Source organism: Bacillus rossius (genome assembly GCF_032445375.1).
Source record: "Bacillus rossius redtenbacheri isolate Brsri chromosome 4 unlocalized genomic scaffold, Brsri_v3 Brsri_v3_scf4_2, whole genome shotgun sequence".
Lineage (NCBI taxonomy): Eukaryota > Metazoa > Arthropoda > Insecta > Phasmatodea > Bacillidae > Bacillus > Bacillus rossius.
This window is the reverse complement of record NW_026962011.1, coordinates 26,228,869-26,250,802: the sequence shown is the minus strand read 5'-3', so window position 1 is coordinate 26,250,802 and position 21,934 is coordinate 26,228,869. Positions and strand designations below refer to the sequence as shown.

Here is a 21,934-nt window from a genome sequence, read left to right as displayed (position 1 = left end):
CGGCTCCCGACGGCCGACCAATCACAAACACACTTCGCCGCTGCTTCAAGCGTCACACGGGCGAAGCTATTTCTTTTCTACGCTGTTCCTTGGTGTGTTAACATCTCAGCTCTCGGTGTACGGCATTTGGCAGAAGTAATCTCGTGGAAAAAAATGGAACGGAAGTAGACGATCGGAAATGTGTCTCAGAGATGGCGGACCCACGTGCAGCATTATGAACCCGTATATAGTCAATAACGTGAACATTGGGGCACATACCAAACGTATTGGTGTGCCAAATGAAATTTTTTTGTTGCGAAATTACCCTTCTATAAATTTGGTAAACTAAAATGGAGATATTAAAAAAGTAATCACAGGTTTTAAAAAAACTTAAAAAAAACTGACATTGCAATTAATTATTATAATACTAATTCTCCTGAATTCCCAGTAGGCTTAGTAGCACAACATTATAGCGCGCACATGTTAACTTAAAAGGGCGTGGTTCAAGTCTCTTCTTAAAAAAGGTTTTTACTTTTTTAAAATAACATTATAATATTAATAATAAACCTAACCACTCGTTAAGGCTCGTTATACAATTCCACGGAAACGTAAAAAAGGAAACGGATTCGGACACGCAAGATAATTTACGTTTTACTATCCGTCTATCGCTTCCAAAATGCGCGAAACCGTAACAAACGGCAACCAATGAGACTGAAATCAACGGTTACGAAAAATTATAATTTAATAATATAATCTTTGAAATCCAAAAACAAAACAAATTCAGGATTTACATATTTAATTAAAATAAACTACAAAGTAAAGTTGTTAAACTAGATATTCTTGTACTCGAAACAACTTTTCACGTATCTAAATAGTAAACAATCGTGGCTACCACCGCCGCGGCCTAATACTCGGCTTCTATTGGTCGCACGGAGTAACGTAAACGGAAGAGCTGAGAATTGCCTAGACGTACGGGTCCGTGTCCGCATGCGCGTCATTGTTCTGTGAGATCCGTCCCCGTTTACGTGTCATTGTAGAACGGGCCTAAAGCAGTAAACTACTGGAAGTATCATAATTCCTTCTTACGTAAAAGATTAGAAAACAAGTTATAACGTTTGAAATTTCTTTTATGTGTAACGTATAACCTTACGGGAGCTCAACACTGCACGTTTAAAGTGTTAAAGCGTCCTTGGTGTTATATATTAGTGTTAGTGGTTTTTTATACGTGTAACATCCTAACTCTCGGCTTAACGGCATTTGGTTGAAAAAATTTCGTGAATGCGACGGAAATGCGTAACAGCAAGTAAGGGGAATCACGCGCAATTCAATTTTTCGGTGCGGCCTACAGGTAGAGTCGGCGCTTGTGCTGCAACGTGTTTGCGAGCGCAGACATTTCAATGGCTTTTGAAAAGAGAGAGAGAGAGAGAGGAAGGGAGAAAGAGAAAGACACAGCTGTCTACCGTTCGTTCCGCTAAAAGTAGCCTTGAACAGCGCTAGAATTTACATATGGCTTTTCTAATACGTTATAAATACGTTGTGAAATTATAATGTATGATATCTAATATAAATTCGATAATTTTACAAGAGTTTTATTAAAAAAAGTGTTGTGTTAAAACATAGACAGAGTGTGTAACGATAGGTTAGATGTTACACATCATTGGCGGATACTAAAAAACTAGAACTTTTTTCCCTTGATAAAAGCAAGTACACTAGAGACTAATACCGGACAGTTCGAAGAATATTGTGTGAAAACCTGGTGCTATTGATGGCAAACGGTACACCCAGTATAAAATAATGCATTTGTTTAATACGCGTGGTACCAACATTATGTCAACAAAAATAACTTAATTTTGTTAAAAAAAAACCTTTTTTTTAATTATTATACAGATTAATGGAATATACAATCTTCCAGTAATTAAAGTAAAAAAATAGAGAAGGTAATCATGTTTGACATCACATAATATTATACACAATTTAACAATCTATATATATATATATATAAATGTAATTGTTCGTTTGCTCAAAACCTTAAATTTCCGAATAGTTCTTCACCGATTGCTTTGAAATTTTGACACAAGGTGTTTTTTATAAACCTATGCCACACCTGTGACAGGTAAAAAGATGGATAAAAAAACATATTTTTAATATTTTCATTGCTATAGAGTGACAAACTATATATATGGGTAAATAGAGGATATATATATAGGTATATATAGGTGTGTATATATATATATATATATATAGAGAGAGAGAGAGAGAGAGAGAGAGAGAAAGAATAAGCGATTACGAGATAAAGAGATGCTTTGTATATGTGTAGCTAGGTCAATCAAAGTGATTGAGAGACTGCAACGCTTGCCGGGCATTGGTAGTTTATCCATGACATATTTATGGTAGTTACACCTCTCGCCGCAGGGAAGCCTAAGATGTACATCAAGTTCTGTCCCTGCCCGAACACGCCCGAATATTCACCTTCGGCCAACCTCGGGTTTATTTACATATATTTATATTTCTACTAACCTAACTAACCGTCCATTGTGTTTTAAAGTGTTTTAATGTAGCTAACCCAACCGACCACTTTAAATATTCGAATTCATTTTTCCTGCGCGAAAAATAAAACAAATCCCGAGGTTGGCCGAAGTTGAATATTCGGGCGTGTTCGGGGCAGGGACATAACTTGATGTAGTTACATCTTAAGAGGTCACTCCAGTGTTTCAGGGGCACTACGCAACCCGCGTTAACCTCATAAGATTCAATGCTATTTCCATTTTGCTTATAACTTATTAACTAATATAGATTTCGAAATTATGCTTGCTTGATATGTAATACAACGATGCTCTTATCAAAGCCCCTTTCTTAAAAAACGTGCATAAATTATGGTTCAAACCTAGACAATACACTTATGCATATCAGTAAAGATTAGTGTAAAACCATAATTTATGCACATTTTTGAGGAAAGGGGCTTTGATAAGAGCATCGTTGTCTTACATATCAAGCAAGCATCATTTCGAAATCTATATTAGTTAATTAGTTATAAGCAAAATGAAAATAACATTGAATCTTATGAGGTTAACGCGGGTTGCGTAGTGCCCCTGAAACACTGGAGTGGCCTCTTAAGGGGCCCGCCTACCTGGGCACACATACGGTGTGCAGAGCTTCAGGAAAAACAACGCGATTTCAAAACTACTCAAGATATCCGAGTGGGGCCTATTTACGAATAGCATTTAAGAGATCGCTAAGGGCCAAAAAGTACCTACTCTTAATTTCGGATTAAGTTTTTAAACTGTATTTTTAGAAGCGTTAAAATGCCTAAAACGCGTGTTTTCAGAGTAATTTTTAGCGCGACGCTCGCTGGTGCTTCCAGCGCGGTATAGCCTCTAAGCGCAAGTCTCTGAACTGGCGCGCATTCGTCTCGTCGTCACAGGATAACTGTGAAATTTGAGCGGTGACTGTAACATTATATGGCGGAGAAATGAATATAAAGGTGTTATGCAAGCCCCTTAAGTGCTTTCAAGAATCTGTACCGTATGTTTTATGCCTAAAAATTACTCTGAAAACACGCGTTTTAGGCATTTTAACGCTTCTAAAAATACAGTTTAAAAACTTAATCCGAAATTAAAAGTACTTTTCGGTCCTCAGCGAACTCTTAAATGCTATTCGTAAATAGGCCCCAGTCGGATATCTTGAGTACTTTTGAAATCGCGTTGTTTTTCCTGAAGCTCTGCACACCGTATGTGTGACCGGGTAGGCGGGGCCCTTAAGGCTTCTCCCTCGCCGCAGCGCGCGCTCGACGACGATGGGGTGCGGCGACCTCGGGGACGTACCGTCTTGTAGAACATGCAGGCCTGCCGGTCCTCGTCCTCGGCGGCGGGGCAGTCGATGAAGCCGTCGCACAGCACGTGGTCGTCGATGCAGCGGTAGCGGCCCATGCGGTCGGGCGTGGGGCAGGCGAACCTCTCCATGCCGTCGTCCGCGGGCGGGCACTCTGTCCGTGGGGGGACACACACACGCAGGCACAGGGCTTAACCAACCACCTTCTCCTCGCAGGTCACGGACACAACACAGACGTGTAACATCCCCTGCTCTCGCGAACTGAACACAAGTCCGCGTTCACCGCAAACCGGAGTTCGCAAAGACAAAGGTGAACTTCACGGTATTAACTGTTCAATGAAATTAAAAACAAAACAAAAATGGACAGTATTTCAACAAAATTTCTTGTCCAAATAAGGTCCAAAAGCCGGGATTAAATAATCTCTTTTTCACTTAGTATATATATTTTTTTTTCGCTTTCATCGTAGCAGTTTCATTACATAGTTTAAAATTTCGCGCTGCAAATAGAATGATTCGATGGTCCACGTAGCTGCTCCAGCAACGAATTCTAGATTCTACGTGTGATTCGCGTAAAATAATGTAGTTGAAAACAAAATTTGCTTACATATTTTTAAATCACGCTTGGCATTATTTGAAAAAAATTCTACGTTAAATCTCGTGTCTGGAATTTCGTATTTAAGGTGCATTTGCAAACATTAGTAAACAGGTTTATTTGCTCGTTACCGAGGTTAGATGTTACACGTCTCTGGAGAATATTAAAAGACTCGCTCACATGTATTTTTTTTGAATCTTTAATGGAATGGCACAACAACAATGTAAACAAAAATTAAAATATTTTAAGAAGGAAGCAAAATATGATGTTGCATAAACATCTTTATTTCCATAATTTAAATTAAAAATAGTAATATATAATGGGGCTTCAGGCCCACTGTTATTCTTATGGCACTACGAATTGTAGGCTTGCCATTTGAGAGGATACGTCTGTCTGAACGTGGCCTCAAATGAGGAAGCCTACAATTCGTAGTCCCATGATAGCCCCATTTATATACTGCTAAAACTGTTTACCGTGTAATGATTTCACCCACAAGCATTTTCCTGTCATGTACCAAGCACAACCAATAACTCTTTTTTTTTTCCATGTCAAAGTCAGCTTTTGTAAAAAATAATGGTTTACAACCTTGCTCTGGCTTGCTTTTTAATAACAGAGCATCAGGACACTTGTGGCATGTGTGTAAGTTAATTAATAACAGAGCATCAGAACACTTGTGGCATGTGTGTAAGTTAATTAATAACAGAACAGCATGAAATTTATGGCATGCGTGAATGATAATTAATAACAAAGCAGCAGGACACTTTCGCATGTGTGTAAGTTAATTAATAACAGATCAGCAGGACACTTAGGCATGTGTGGAAGCTAATTAATGACAGAGCAGCAGGACACTTATGGCATGTGTGAATGCTAATTAATAACAGACCAGCAGGACACTTGGGGAATGTGTGGAAGCACTCAGGCATCAATGGCAGGAATACGACTATTAGAGATTATGAATTAAATCAGACTTAAACCAGCCCTGGGAAAAAATTTATAACATAAATTATATATACGTTTTCCAATTTTTGAAGTGAAAACTTCTTTAGCCGCGTTTAGCGATTTTTGGTAGGGGCAAAACTTACGGGTTCGCGTCACCGAAATGCTACGTCACCGACCTGCTAGTGACATGTTGCGCCAGACTGGCGACGCGCAGCGGCCTGTGTACATGTACACGCATATATACACTAATACATTGTATATACTCGACTGTATCATGTGCGTGTTGGACTCTTATTGGATTGGATTGTCGCGTCACCGACATTCTGTAGTAGCAGTAAGTGAAGTTAAATTGACCATCTGAAAAGTTAAATTTGTGTATACTGTGCATTGCCCAGTGAACACATTACCTAGGTCTGACATCACTGGTAATGTATTTTTACGTAATTTTGACATACCACTGACATCTGTTGTGACTAAAAAGTGATGTAAGGATAAATTATATCATGCTGACATCATACTGATATAATACCAAAATCATTTTCTTACGTACATTTGACGTAGAAATGATGTCATATTACACATTTAAAAACAAAGTTTTTAAGTTTTCACTTCTGTCGATAGTCCCCATGACTGCCTTTTTTTTTTTTTTTTTTTTTCCGTGAAGAATTGCAGGCGAAGATTGTAGACAGGATTAAGGGTCACCCTGTTGTTAAGCTGCAGCGATCCAGATTTTAGACACGAGCAACGCCTACATCGAATTAAGGGCTCGTGTAGGTGTACGAATGCGAGATAATTACCAGCCGGCTTCCAAAGCGACGCCTGACCGCTCTCCCTCCCCCCTCCTCCTTCCAGTCGCGGCCAATCAGCTCGTCGCGCTCGGCCGAGCACGTCATCCGGGCGCGAGAGAGCGGCTCCGGGCATTTCCCAGGATGCCGCACCCCCGAGGAAATACACCGGCGAGTTTTCCATTTTCCATAACCGCACTGATTGTGCGCCTCCTCCTCCTCCTCCCCCCCTCTTCCAAACCCCATTTTCCCTCTTTTCTCCTTCTCTCCTCGTTCCCTGTGAAACGTGCGAGGCCTGTTTCGGAATTCGATCGACAAACAGGCGCGCCGGTGCGCGGTAAAAAAAAAAAAAAAAAAAAAAAAAAAAATCCCTTTTTCCTGGCGAAAGCGATAGTGTCCTCGTACTGCGAACAACAAAGCGCCGCAGGATTACCAAAGCCAACAAAAATGAAAAGCACGGCGGATAACATTCGGCGCAGAAAACTGGGGGCAATTATTCCTTATTGCATATCCAGTTTACTTCAAAGCTTTAAAATTCGTATTTTCAAAACAATTTTTGGATCACAAAACACATTCATTATATACTTTTTTTTTAAATTTTACTTTATAATACATTCGGCTACGTTACACGGAAAAATTTCTCCCGGGGACAATGTTGCTCATCGTGTATCCAGTTTATATCAAAGCTTTATAATGCATACATATCAAATCAAACATTTAGTTAATTGCACAGTTTGAAACCGCAAAAACATTCAACTGCTTACTTTAATTATGATATTTTTTTACGTTAAAATACTAATGGATAGACATGTTGACACGGAACAACTGCTCCCGGGGAAAAATTTCCCCAAAGCTTTATACACGTTTTCAAATTCAAATATGTTTTCGTAATTACACAGTTTTGCATCACAAACAGATCCAATAACATTGTTTATTTTCTATGTTAAAATGAAACTGGATACGCAATAGGGAACAATTACCGAGAAGTGAACGGCTCATGGCTCGGTCTCACGCGCCGATTGGTCAATTCGTTTTCTCGTCATTATAAATTTCTGTTAATTTATTCCGATGGATCTCTTGCATTTGTTTTTGGCTCAGAAAATTTTCCACCGCATATTTGTAGGTTTTATGGAATTGTTTAAGATTTAATGTGCATAAAGTAAAACCAAAAATAATTGTTTGCTTTTGATAATTTAGTGTCATATACGTAACAAAATGAAATGTTGTTACATATGATGAGTTTTGAAATAATAGTTTGTATTATAATGGTGCCCAAATGCGGCCTCTTTTACACATTCAGTTCCAAATCTAAGTTCACACGAAGTCCATAAATAATTAAAGGTAAAAGACACTTGTACACTTAAGTGCGTGAAACGGACAAGGAATTAATGTTTACTATAACACATAAGGTATTTACAACTTGTTCTTCATCACTCGACCTGGCAAGGAAAGTAATCTGAACGATATCGTCCCTACCAAGTTACGCTATTGCTTGTCTCACTGATTAACTGATTGAAAAACAATATGCAATATTTAATGGTTGCGGTACGCAATATTTAATTATTTTATACTAGATTAAGTACCCGGCGTTGCCTGGGCTAAAAATGTCATAGGGAACATAACTCCCGAGTTTCAGGTCTGTAGGACATGCATTAAAAAACAGGAAATATTGATTTTAAAGTTCAATTTATGTATTGCACCGTCTCAGTGAATCAAGGCAATGCATCAAAATATCGGGACACTAATCTTCAGCTTCAATTTGTGGGAAGGCAGGTAACCCCTAGACAAGACGTGATGGACGCAACAAAAGATAGCGCGTTACAAATTCAAGGCAAAGCCATATATTTACGAAGTTCTAAACTAAACTGTTATTAGCGCCTTTAGTTCGCTAGCAGCCGCGAGCTTAACTAAGGGGATGGGTTAAGGCAGGGAGAAGGATAGGAAATTGCCAGACATTACTATATGACCGTGTGGTGAAACTTATAGAAATGACTCAAATTCACAGTTTGTGTGTCTTTGGCCTACCTCCTATGATTTTCTATTATAAAACTGGAATTACTCCTTTTTTACTCCCTTAGTGATGTAATTTCATAATTATATGTAGTCTATGTGACTCTCAGTCCTATAAACTAGCCTATCTATATGCAAAAAAAATCATGTCGATCGGTTTGTCTGTTACTGCGTGAAAGAAGGAAAAACAGACAAACACAGTTTAGCATTTATAATATTATTAGGGATTTTAAGGAACTCAGTTTTACAAGCAATCACTATCTGCAATAACTAGAGACCTGCAAATGTCACGTGATTGTTTGGAGAAAGTCTGGAATGCGAACCATTATTCACATGAACCACATTCCCACTGGATCACACGAAGTTTCCGCACACTCCGAAGGACATTGAACCAATAACAAAATTACATAATTCAAATGCACCAGCCACATGCAATCTGGTCGTACGGAAAAATGCAGGACGCAGCCAACGGGAAATAAATAAACACCGACTAATTTGTGTGCAATCGAGTAGAGTTCATCCCGTTGCCAAAAAATTACACAAATTTTACATGTCACTAGTAATTAGGTAACCGTCTCAATAATAGTGCTGTTATCAATACATCCCACTGGCCTTTAATTCGTTGGAAACATTCGTCACCACACGTGAAAGCCATTTATTGTTCTTATATGTGCAATTGATTAATCGATAGGTGTTTTAGTCTCCTGAGTGAAATAAAAATTCATACCATAGGTTCAAGTAGCTTACATTATTACATTTAAGTAATATTAAAAGTTTTTTTTTTTTTTTTTTAGCTAAACTAGAACCTAGGAAACAAATCTTCTATTCACGAGAGAAAATTTATCTTATAGGGCTGCGAAAGAAATGTGTGCTACGTCCGTCGAATGTCTCGATCCACACCACTGTGATAGATTGGCTAGAACAGACAACCATTGAAGCAGCTAGGAAGTCTTTTTTGAAAATGTGCGCCAAGCAAAAGCTCAATTTTTACCCCCCCCAAAAAAGTGTACCTGAAATTCCATTTCCTTTCCATTTACCCGAAGCCACGTTTGCTCTGAGCTACATATTCCTCCCTTGAAAAGTTGAAGGGTTGCCCGCGGCGAAAGCTGAACTCACAGCTTTGAGTTGCCTGTCCTTTTTTTTTTCTTCCTCCCCTGCTCCGGACCACTGACGGCGGGAGTACGTTCTAACTTCACCATCCGTCGTCAAATAAACTCACACGCGCGCAGCCTATCCGAGCAAGTGCTTCAGCGTGACGGGACTTCCGGCCAATTCCGACCGTTCCTCTTGCTCTCTCTCTCTCTCTCTCTCTTTCTCTCTTCGACCTTGGCCAGTCTGTTCGCTACGAGCACTCGTTCGTACGCGCGGCTAGCACGTTGTCTCACTACTCGGACCAAGTGTACCATGCGTAGGGCCCGGAAAAATTAGCGGGTTCCATGACCTCTAGGATGAAATTTATAGTTCTACGTACACTCGGTCGAATGCCACCCTCTCATTGGCTGCTGTCTCGTGGAGGTGTCCCGGCGCAGCGGCCTGTGATTCGATACAGCTACGGTTGAGTGTTTCTCACTGGCCCGGAGTCATCCAGGTGAGTTGTGAGCCAATAGCAGAGGCAGCACTAAGGTATAACTATTTGAATTTCAGGCTGTCGTGAAATGAATCCGCGAAATTTTCCGGTCTCTACTCATAGCAAATATACTTTGCACGATTTAATAAATGACGTGTCTCCTAGTTTTTGTCGGAAAAAGTGAAATTCATTGGAAATAACTGTTGTACAAATATGGTACGTTAATGACACCCATTCCATGTTTAGGAAAATTCCAAATTTTTGAAGTGAAAACTTCTTTTGGCGCACCGCACACACATTTTTTTTGTAGGTAGTAAGTTAGGCTGATCCGTCACGCTCTGAGGTGAAAGGCTCAATCGGGTGAACTCGGGACCGCCGAGTGTACCCGAGCGAGAAAGACACAGTCAGCTGCTCTTCGCTGTTTGTCGCTGTGTTTAGTATATTTAATTAATACGTAATAATTGTCAGTATTAATTTAATAGTTATTATTGGTACGTAATAATAATTATTTTAACAATTATTTGGTTTACATTGATTGCGGTCTTAAGCAAAGATATCAGAAGAGAATGTGTAATACCCGGCCGATGCATTTACGAAATATGTTTAGGTTATGATAGGGAGTAAATTCATGTAAGTCGTCATCGACATGGTCACGTGACGTGTTAACGACAACACTATATCAGTTCCTATTAGTATAACTTATTGCGCTTTTAAATCTTAAGAATACGATTACTGTGCAGTAAAATGAAAGTATAAAATATATTAATATTGTCATATAGATATATAGTTTGAATAACGAAGAAAACGGAGTCTTTGTAGCAATATAACCTAAAAATTAAGAACATCATTAATAACTTTTTTAATACTTACAATTAATAAGCAATGCGTATTTTATAGTAATTTAGGAGTTATTTTACTAACGTGATTAAACAAATTTGTTGTGATAATATTTTTTCGTAAAAATTGCTAAAACGTTTTCACTTCTGCCGGCAGTCCTCATGACTGCTTTGAATTTTTTATTTGTTTGTAAAGTCTTAGCTCTCTGTATACGGCATTTAGTTGGAGTAATTTTGTGGATGCGAAGGAAGTCAAGGAACGGAAATGTGTAACAACCACGGTGCTGCTATCTTTGGCGAATAGCGCGAAGAAAAGTTCTCAAAGACAAAGGAAAACTTTATAGTATTCACTGTTTGATGAATTTTACCAAGATGCCTCATTCGATACCTACGACACGTATCTGCATTTTAAATTGCTTCTACTTGGGCTATTTCGCTTGTTTTCTTTTTTTTCCTCCTTCATAAACCGTTTTCGCTTAGGCATTTTGCAATTAATGGCTTCGAAACCAAAGTTAGTGACTTGATAGTTATTCCACTTAACTAGCACTACTCAGTGGTCACTCAAGAACAAATTAAAGTGTAAATAACGCAAATCGGTCAATTACTATCGAAGTTACAGCTCTCACTGTCTTCAATTCGACTCTCCCCACCAACGCTCATTACGTCATCACTGCAAATGTTAACCGGGTGAGTCACGCGTATCTACCACGAGCAAAGTCTGCTATACTAAGATACATTCACTTCAACTCTGTAGCTTTCACAGTTTACGAGGTTCAAGCGGTGTCACTCAACACTGCACTGTTAGAAACTGTCACGAACTTTTCAACGAAGTATATGCGTCACAAATAAACGAAGTGTTCCTTGCAGTTCCAGATAACTGGCTGTTCATATTAAATACGCCCCCATCCGAGCTCCGAGGTCTGTTTTCTGTAGTTATGGTACACAGGCTGAACACGTACGTTCAAGGAAAAATACCTGGTCAGTGTTGACGGCTCTCTCAATGGTGTACGTTCCGTTACAGGCCATTTTTTTATATTTACGTTCCACACGGCTAAACGTGCCGACGCTTTGAATGGCTGAACTTTCACAAAATGTAAACAGCTGAAGTGACACCCAACCCGAGATCAAAGTCATTCATACTCATGTCAGAAATTTGTGTAAAAATAAAAAAACGAGGCAAGTGAGAAAAGGTTTTTTACCATTCTTTACGTCGGGTATTTTTACCCCTTTCAACCTCTTCCGTAGGTAGGTGTCACGGGCGACAATCGCAAACGAACGCAATCCCGATTAGCAAGACCAACTCAATGCCTAAATTATTAATCTTACGCAGCGATAGCCAAATCGGATCGTATGTGACCGATCAACTTCACTGTTAAAAAAAAATCTTTACCTTAAACTTACTAAGAACAGTGATAAAATAACCAGGGGGCCTTCGAGATCAGTTTACTGAAAATGAAAAAATCAAAGTCACACGAATCATTTTTAATGTCAACAAAATCTTTTAAATTACGTTAAACCTAAAACCAAACCATTCCCTTCCTACCACTTGCTTGTTTACGCTGTTTACAGTTAAACACAGAATTATAAAGTAGGAATGCTCCATTGTTTCTACAAAAATTTGATCATCTGAAACCTCTAAGAACTCTTAGTTTATTTGAGGTGAACCTGACGTTTCTATTAGCGTACAAAACTCGTCCATACAGCTCCGCGCTTGCCATTGTGAACAGGGCGTGTTTACAGAACGCTCTGTCATTGCACAGTTAGAAATTACAGTAAATTTACAGACATTTCAACATAGAGTTTACCTCAAATAATAGATAGCTGGAACTTCGTATAAACAGCGTAAAGACACTCGTGGAAGAAATAATTGTGTTTAGATCCCTGGATAATTTGTAAACAGCGTTCTTAGTAAATTTTAAAAGATATTTTTGAAGTGAAATTTCTTTACTGAGGGGGTAACAATTTCCGAGCGTTACGAAAATTGCGATCACATGAGGGGAATTAGCTAGGTATACGGTGGGGGAATCGGGAGAGGAGGGAAATAGTTAGGTGCGTGCAGGGGGAACCGATAGAGGAGACTGCAGAGAAAGGTAGAAATTATGCACCATATTTGCTCTCTTGCGCTCTTGCACTCCTGCTATCTCGCTCACTTGCTCTCTTGCTCTCTTGCTCGCTCGTGCTCTTGTTCTTTTGTTCTCTTGCGCTTTTGCAAGACGGTATTGAATCAGAGCCCTCCCGAATGGAAGTCCAATGTTTAACAACTGGTCCGCCTCACTCGGTGCGAAGTTAAAAATACGATTAGTTAAGGTATTTGGTATCTCTGACAGAATAATGTATTTATGTGAAAACACAGGAAAACAAATTTTCAATGAGTCACAGGCACGAATAATCCGCGTTCGTGCATCTTCGGATATTTTTTTCTGCTGTTAAAATAAAAGGAATGTTGAGTTAGGTGTATCAAATATATCAACATTTAGGAAAAAAAAATTAAGTTATATTTGTGATCGCAACTTGAATGAAGGTTTTGTTAGATAGGGTGAAAAAAATATAGCCTATGAAAAAATACCGTTCGGCACAGCCTACAGGCGTATGTAGATTTCTAAGTACCTATTTCACATGTAAATGTTAAAAAAAATCTTCTATAAACTCCTGAAATATTTTAAGAACAATGTACATAACATTCTATATGTTCGCCAAAATTAAAAAAAATATCTTTTAAAGATTTACTTATATTCCATACAGCGAAAATATTTTGAAATGTTTTTCACTCAATGCATTTAGTATTAAATGTCTTAATGAATTTCATCTTATGCCTACTAAGGTAGTTATGCAATTATTTTTGACCTTCAAAGACTATTTTTTATCCTTTTCACTAGTACGCGGTCGTATAAATTTTTTGAACAAAGATTTAAGGTAATATTTAGGCGGTTAAAATAATTTCCGACGAATTTGAAACTAAGGAGGTTTAATTTAAAAAAAATATCTACCCCTGTTTTTGCTGTAAATATCGTTTTAATAAAATTGTTTCATTTAAAAGTTTCAGATAAGGTTTAGAAGTTTTAAAATACATTTTAATGGATTTAGTATTATATCTAACTTATAAAAAACATACATGACACTTTTGTCTTTCTACCCTCGTTATTTCCACCATCATCAGTAATGGTTTGTTACATAAAATATACTTTATGCAAAATTTTCAAATATATTAAAAAATGTTCAACTAAAATAAATATTAATTCGATAGTGTACATGGTAGGGAAGGTTTACTTATTTTCTTATTTCAACCCCCTGTTTTTTCAACCCCTTGCAGTAGTGGTTTGTATTATCAAAAATGTTTTCAGACAAAAGATGTAGATAAAATTATAAGAAATATAAACAATCTGAACGAATATGATGGTGTGTCTTCGGAGTTACGATTTTTTTCATCATCCAGCCCTTGTTTATTCCAAACCTTGCAGTAATGGTTGGTCTTATACAAACTCATTTCACACGAAAGTTGTAGATAATAATTTAAGTTTTTCTAAAAAAAAATTACGGATTGAATAATGTACATGTTACGGAATAGTTATTTTTTTAAATTATACCTAGCCTTTATTTGTTCAACCTCCTGCAACAATGACTCGTCTTATCAAATATTCTTTCAGGCAAAAGTTTTAGATTAAAATTATTAGATTTACAAACCATTCGAACGAATGTGTCTACGAAGGAAGTTATGATTTTTTTTTGTCCTCCAACCCTTTTTTTTAACCCCTTGCAGTTATGGTTAGTCGTACCAAAAATTTATTTAGACAAGAGATTTTATTATTACTCCGGCGAGTTATAATACGTTCAAGCGGGTGTGATATTCTCCATATTATATGAGTTACGGTGATATTTCTGGTTTTTAATAAACCTTCCCCAGTTCTAAACCTTTGGTCGGTTATTGCACATAAAATAACTGGACTGAGATTTTTCACGATTAGATTTTATGTTATCAGTTTGGAAGTGATTTGTGAAAAATTTCGGCAGTTTACGTGTCCATAAAACAGTGGTATATAAATAAAAATAAAAAAATATATATGTATACACATTTGGGTCGACGATGGTTCTGGGTTCTATGGACCATGAAACGAAAAACTATATAAAAATTTCCCGAAAAACGCACCGTGGTAACCGCTACAATTGGGAGTCTTTCTTCGAAATCTACCTAAAAAAGAGTGCGAGTAACACACTACGCGTGTTATAAATGAAACTTCTTTGGTAATTCAAACCTCAACTCGAAAGTTATCATAAGAGGTGAAACGTCAACGAGAGAGGGAGAAAGAGAGAGAGAGAGAGAGAGAGAGAGAGAGAGAGAGAGAGAGAGAGATAGAAGACAATTTTCTAAATATACATGAATCAAGTAATATAATTATCACTCACTTAAAAAAATCACTGCTCAGAATTTCAATAATTATTGATCAATCAATAATAATTAATTAAAAATATATATTACTCGCTGTTCAAATACTCACACCATGTGTTTTACTGTTTTTCAAACAAATCTGCCATTTGGAGCACGCCAATTCTGTGACAGAAATATGAAATTCATTACAGGTAGCGCTATCTATGCGGGGAACGCAGGGACTGTCTCGACAGCGCTCTCTACGCTGCTGGTTGAACAAGGAGGAACGCGAGCGCGCTGGAAGCAAATATAAAATTCAAGGCAGTCACAGCTGACTGTATAGGATACCTATATATTATATATTCTGTAACAAGCTTATGCGTACACTCTCTGTCTTATTCTTTCCTTCATCTATCACTCCCGGTTTTTTTTTTTGCGGGCGACGAGTCATCGCACAAAGAGGAGAACGAAAACGATCCCAGCAATATATGTATAGCTCCCTTTATATTTCTTTGTCCAAGTACATTACATAAACTTCTTTATTTATATTAACATTTCTTTTAAAACGATTAATATATTAAAAAAATCTTCCCATTTATTTCAGATGAAACTAAAATAAGTCAAGCAGCGTTTAAAAAAAGTATAAAAATGAGGTACTGAAGCTTAAATTTCCGAGATTTCTCTTGTATGTTTCTGTGTTTACCATCCCTTCCCAAAAAGCATTCTGAAACCAGCTTAATTATCGCTGAATTTCTTTTCCTCCCGAGTAAAGCTGTAAACCAAGATGCGTTTGTGTAGTGTTTTGTCATGACGCTGAGTAATTTGATCCCTGTCTCTAACAAATACAAACTTGTACATCCATTGAGTTAGATTAAAATATTAATAAATTTTTCATGTAAGCAAATATTTTAAATTAGTTTTTTGCTTTAGTTAACAACTATTATAATTGGATAACTGTTTTATTTTGTTAAGATTTTTAACTCCTTTAAAACTGTTGTTAAATTATAAAAGAAAATATCTGTCTCTAACTTTGTCATAATATACTCTAAGTTATTACTTTTTTTTGCAATAATTTTGTACCAAAATGGAAACAACCAAAATAATGTTATTTTTTCATGTAAAAATAGTCAACTAAGGGAAACAGACTGCTATCCGTCTTTAACTGTGTTTTAAGGACTTTTTTGAAAAGCTCACGTATATGTACTTCACAATTCTCAGTAACGGTTGATTGAATGTGTATATAGCTTGTCAACTTATTAACGAAAATTTGAATGAGTCATTTTTAAGACCTACTTCCAGAACCTTTTAAACACATATTTAAATACAATTACCATGGTTTTAACATCTAACTACAGAGCAAAATGGAATTGGAACTTAAATAAACTGTTTTCATGTCAGTTTATTTAAAATAAGGTATTTTTTTTTATAAAACATTTGATCGGTAAACTACGTTCCCGAATTTCAGACACTGGGTGCGAATTTGTTTAGCGTTTGCAAAACGAAAAAGAAATAAAATTACTTATAAGAACTTTTGCAAAATTCAAAGCTCAATTCCGGCTGATTAAAAAAAATATAAATCAGGTTATTTTTTTTAATGTGAGATTCTTTTAAGTTATTTTTCTACATTACCAAGAATGATTGTAACTACTGTAAACACACTTAAATTTTCCTCTCCTATGTTTTTTTTTCCCTTGGTGATGTTTTTTTGACGTGCATCTCCTGAGGGAATACTCTCTCTCCGCTCGTTGTTTATGGAAATTCGCCTGTCGTTCCGTCCATGGGCCTCCCCCCCCCCCCCCCATATTTACCGCTCATCACCGCGTGAGTGCGGCACGTCATTCCCCGCTACTCAGAGACGGAGCGCTAACGACTCATTCAACCTGAAAGCTCGGCAATGAGCGTCCTAATGACGTTCCTCGGCGTTGTTCTCCTCCCTCCGGCCCCGCGCGATCCGCCGCCCGCGGGCTCCAGATCGCAAGTTATTCCCCCCCACCCTTCCACCCCTCCCATCCTCCAGTCCGACGCTCCTAACTCCCCGCGTCTGAAATTTAATAAGTGTCCGCTAGCTGCGCCCTGTCGTCGCGGTTCCAGCGCCGTTTAGCTCGCAGCGATAGCGCCGCGGGAAAATAATTACAAAATTAAAAAAAGAAATTTCCTTTGTGCCCGGGGGCCTTTTTTAAAATTTAAATTCTGCAAGCCATCACGCCTGCCACTTTTTATCACAGCACGTTTTAGATACGTATCTGGGGCTAATGTTGGAAATTTAAATTTTATTGCTTTTAAAAATAAACTTCTTCCCAGAAATAGCTGTTAAACAATCTATAAATTGTTTACAATGTGTTTTACCATCAACCCACATAAAAATAATTCCACTTATACTTTTAAACTGGCCAAAATTTAGCCTTGAACACGCAGAAGTGCTAAACGAATTTATGCCCACGTGTCTGAGATTCGCGAAGTTAGTTTCCCGATTTAAAGTTTAAAATTAAACTACCGTATTTAAAAATTTTTTTTTCAAGGAAAAATTTATTTAAGGGACCCTTACTATTCCGTTTGCTCTGTATGCGCTCTCTAGACGTTAAAACTGAGGTAATTGTATTTAGATATGTGTTTGAAAGGATCTGTAAGTAAATCTTAAGTTTTCATTAATGTACGCGTATGAGCTATAGACATATTCAGTCGACCTTTCACTGCGAATTGTGAACTTAATGCTGTCAAAGGCAGGTAGAAGTCCCGTAGAATGAAAGTCATTCGTCAGAAATGTCGGGAAAACGACTGTCAGTCTACTCCCTGATAAAACGATTTTCGGTCAACGGCTGTGCCACCTTGAATGATTCCAATTGGCTTCTGTTGGGCTGATGTCTTTTATAATTTAAAAATATCAGCAGTCAAATAGCTTATGCTGAATAAGCTCAAAATTCTGTATTTAACGTTGATTGAATGCGAAGGAATAGGCAATTATGAGTGTTGATTGGAAGCCATAGTCGTATTTACAGAAATTTTAGCTCCTGTTTCGCAGTGTCCCCGCTGGTCATGACAGTTCATTGATGAGGTTGGGTGATTCGCACGGAGGGATTAGTCTCTGGAGTGGTTGTCTGTTATAAGATTGAAGCCAATTCAGTAAGGAGAACAAACCGTAGCTGGATCAAGGCTAATATAGTAAAACATATATATTAATGGCTTGAAAGAAATGTCAATCATGAAGCGAGTATTGTTAAACAGAGATGTCAACAACCACATCAGTAAGGAATACGGGTTTCATTTCCTTATAACAACAACAAAATATACTAACGAGATGGTAAACGGTTTTGGGGGTTCGTTCTCATTTTGGTTTCAATTATTAACGTGGAAAGTATTGCGCACACACCCTCCCTAGGTTCTTACCGCCAGACTGATTACAACAAGACCTACGGCAGTACTTGGACTTAAAAGAGCACTGGATTGGGTGGGTCAAATGGTTCGGAATCCACACTAGATATAAAAGGCCTGCTACCTTGAGGCTCTGTCCTACTACATCAAATCACAGCCTTTACTTATTGCTTTTGTAACGGCTCTAAAATATTTGTTTGAAGTCGTTACATTGGATGATTGGACCTGTGATACTTACCCACTTTATTTTTTACAACTGTAATTAGTTCATAAACATTTTGGCGTGTCACAAATACGTAAGTCTTTCAGAAAATATTACTTAACTTCACTTAGCATTTAAAATTTCTCAAATTTTTAAATATTTTGACAGTCAAGCAACATAAAATGAGTTTCTGTGACAGAAATTCAAATCATATCATGAAGTAACTAGTAGCATTGCAGTTAAACCTAAAAGGTTTTAGACTTGTTTTTCAGTTGTTTCTCCTAAAAAACGTAAAAAAAAAACGTTAAAAATGTAACTTTGGCAGATAAATATGCAAAAAGTATGTGATGTATATAATTTTAATTTCGTGAAAGTTAAAAATTTTAAAGTCTAGGATTTTATCTGTGATTACTGTAAATTTAAAATCCTGATCTGAAATGGGAGGCACCCCCTTAAATGGTAGAGACAGAAACTAAAAAGATGCAATTTTGGTTTTTACAGTTTTTATGCGATAATAATTTTTATTGAAAATTTGCCTTAGTATAGGCAAAGATCGAACTTTAAGAAATTTACATAAATTATACAATATTGTCTTTTGAGGATATTGTTACAGTTGTAGTGACTTCCGAAAATTAATTCATAATTAAAGTCAATGACTTCACATGGAAAACTACTTGTAGCAGCTAGTAATTATATAAATCAAGCACTCCATTAATTATATACTGTGCTTTAAGGAGGCCAAATTATGAAAAATTAATCAATGGAAAATTTTTGTAACGAGATGGTGTCTTTCGTTCTTATCTCTCCTCCTTAAAATCAGAATAGTAAAAACACCCTATAAAGTGCTGGGAACGGAGTTGGAAGAAAATTGATAGTAAGCGAGTAGGCTATAAATATTAGTCGTCTTAGTGTAGTCATACCAAGATAAATTATGAATGTTATACAAATACAGTTTAAATTATGCGATTTTCACGTCAATGTTGGCTTAACACTCATGTGAACACATTTACACTAATGGCAGAATATAGTCAAAGTAAATGTGACAAACTGTCTTCTTGTACAACATGTGCAAATTCGTACCGGGAATGTAACGGGAAGAACCAAACAAATCCACAAATATTTTCTTCAGCTGCGTTGGGAATTTTGAGAAAGAAAAAAAAGACATCAGCGAAATTTTTCGGGGTAAATTACTTTATTCCTCCGCGAACACAAAAAAAAAAATTGTCATTTCATTCGGATTGATTTCTGATACATTTATAAACGATTTACTCGTGCAATCTTTTACGTGCCAGCAGGATAAACTGTGGTCTGAACGATTTTAGTTGGCCGAGAGTCCTAAAAGGCGTGACAAATGAACAGAACTGTAACCCATGCGTGAAAGCAACAAAAGAAAAATACGTTTCCCATCTCTTTCTTTAGTGATGTAGCCAACCAAGTTTTTGCATAGGAAATGTGCTACCTGGAAGTAGCTCAAGTAGTAAGTGGCGGTTTGAGAAGAGTTAGTTAAATGGGTTGGGGAAAGGGGGAGGTGGGGAGACGCTAAAAGAGGTTTCCCTCCGACCCGTCCAAAGGATCAGGAATAGCTCCACCGAAGCCATTTTCGGGCCGCACGAAGAAAGTTCGCTGACGGCTCGAGAACTTTCTTCCCTCTACCGTGGTGATTTCCCTCGGCGGGAACTAATCTTTGCACGACGGGGAACAACCAGGGCGAGGCGGGGGGAGGCAGTCGAGGGTGGTCAGCTTCTGGGTGGAGGGGGTGCAGGAAGTCTGGCACGAATCGGAAATAGAAGAGCAACACGTAGCTCACCCTCATCCCCTCTCCCGCACAGCACAGGCGTGTATCGTACACCTAGACACGACACCCAGCGCTGGTTATTTCAACATTCCATCGGCCATTTACGAATATGTCTGTTTCAGCGTTGCCAGCAGGGTCATTAAAAATGTCAAAGAAAACCTTCTTCTAGCGTTTCAACGTTTTTTTTTTTTGTAAATTAAAATATGTTCATGTAATGCAAAAGAAAAAAAAATAGAACCGTGAAAAAATTTATGTCAAAGAGAAAGGACATCGAAATTCGCTAATTCAGACCATGTAAGAGGGCAATTCCTGTAAATTTACCACAATTTAACTTTTGGATTTTATCTTTCCTTACGAGTTTTGTCACTATATTATATCTAATTTCGATAATGTCACGAAAGTGTTATTTAGTATCATCACTTGTTGACATATTACAGTTCACAAATAAGATTCATTGAATAAAATTTTCAACCAAACTAGAGCCAGAGACAAATTAGAATAAATTTAGTGGATTAGCCCTTTAATAAATTTTAATGAGGATAAAATGGAATAAAGAACGGAAAAATTTGTTACCGAGCGCATTGAAAAATTGCTACGTGTAGTGGAAACTTCGCTAGGTTGGCTAATTTGACATATGACTGAAAAAAAAAACAACAAACAAACGAATATTGCAATAGCAGCAGAATATTTTGTTGAAATATAGTTTTCCAGATATGTTTCAGGACTAAGCGTAGTTATTTATTGCCAGCTCAGTGAAGGATCATTGGAGCGCGTGTTCATTGAGGCGTTGCGCTCATGTGGGAGGTCGCGGATTTGAACCAAAATGAAGAAGGAGGGTATGGGGTTCGAACCATGGTCACACCGAATTAATAAATAACTTTGTAATGGGGCCAAGAAGTGTAAACGCAATTTCACAGAAACTTTCGAAAACATGTTTGCTACTGCATGCTGATAGCTTTTGTCACCGTTGAGTTAAAAAAAAAACTTGACTTATAACTATGGGTTGTGGTTTAGAGTTCTACGTTTGGAATAAAAGTTTTAATGATTAATTAGTCTGCACCTGTTTGGCGTAATGCAGGGACTTTGAAATATTATAAAATAATTTCAAATTAGTTATATTGTTTTAATAGAAGCATTAAAAATTAGTAATCACCATCCATGAGTGTTAAAAAAAAAAGTCGCCGAAGCTTAAATCCTACTAATTAAATGATAAAAATACTTAGGATAATCATATTTACTGAACTCTGACAATTACATTTTGAAATAACTGCAGTTATCCTTGATTTGTTACGATAGCGAATAAAATAATTTTGTGCAAGAGAGTAATTTGGTAAAGGTTTATCGACTATAAACTTTAGTTACTTAAATTGGACATACTTCTTGGCAGTTCCTCACTTTGCGTTTGTATTGAAATGATAAACATACGTCGTGTTTAACATTCCCTTTAAGCTAGGCAAATATCTAAACACAAGCGTCAAATATTTTAGTTGGCCTACACAGTAGTTTCAAAACGAAAGAACAAAATGTACTCCGTTTTTGAAAAGAGTGTTTCATTCAAAGAAAAAATATATAGTTAAAGGGCAAAAATATTAAAGTTTTTTTGGGTATGGAGTTATTACGAACGTTTGTTATTGAAAATCAGAGAAACTTAGGTAATGAATTAGTTATA

The 21,934-nt window shown here is 37.2% G+C and overlaps 1 protein-coding gene across 1 annotated transcript in view; it reads right to left on the bottom strand.

Annotated features, from left to right (window-relative positions):
- LOC134541942 (uncharacterized) overlaps nt 1–21,934 on the bottom strand; it is a 174,499-nt gene that overhangs the window by 6,558 nt on the left and 146,007 nt on the right. Inside the window, exon 2 of the mRNA XM_063385694.1 lies at nt 3,801–3,961. Coding sequence (XP_063241764.1) covers nt 3,801–3,961 — 161 coding nt within the window. The remainder of the gene's footprint in view (nt 1–3,800; nt 3,962–21,934) is intronic.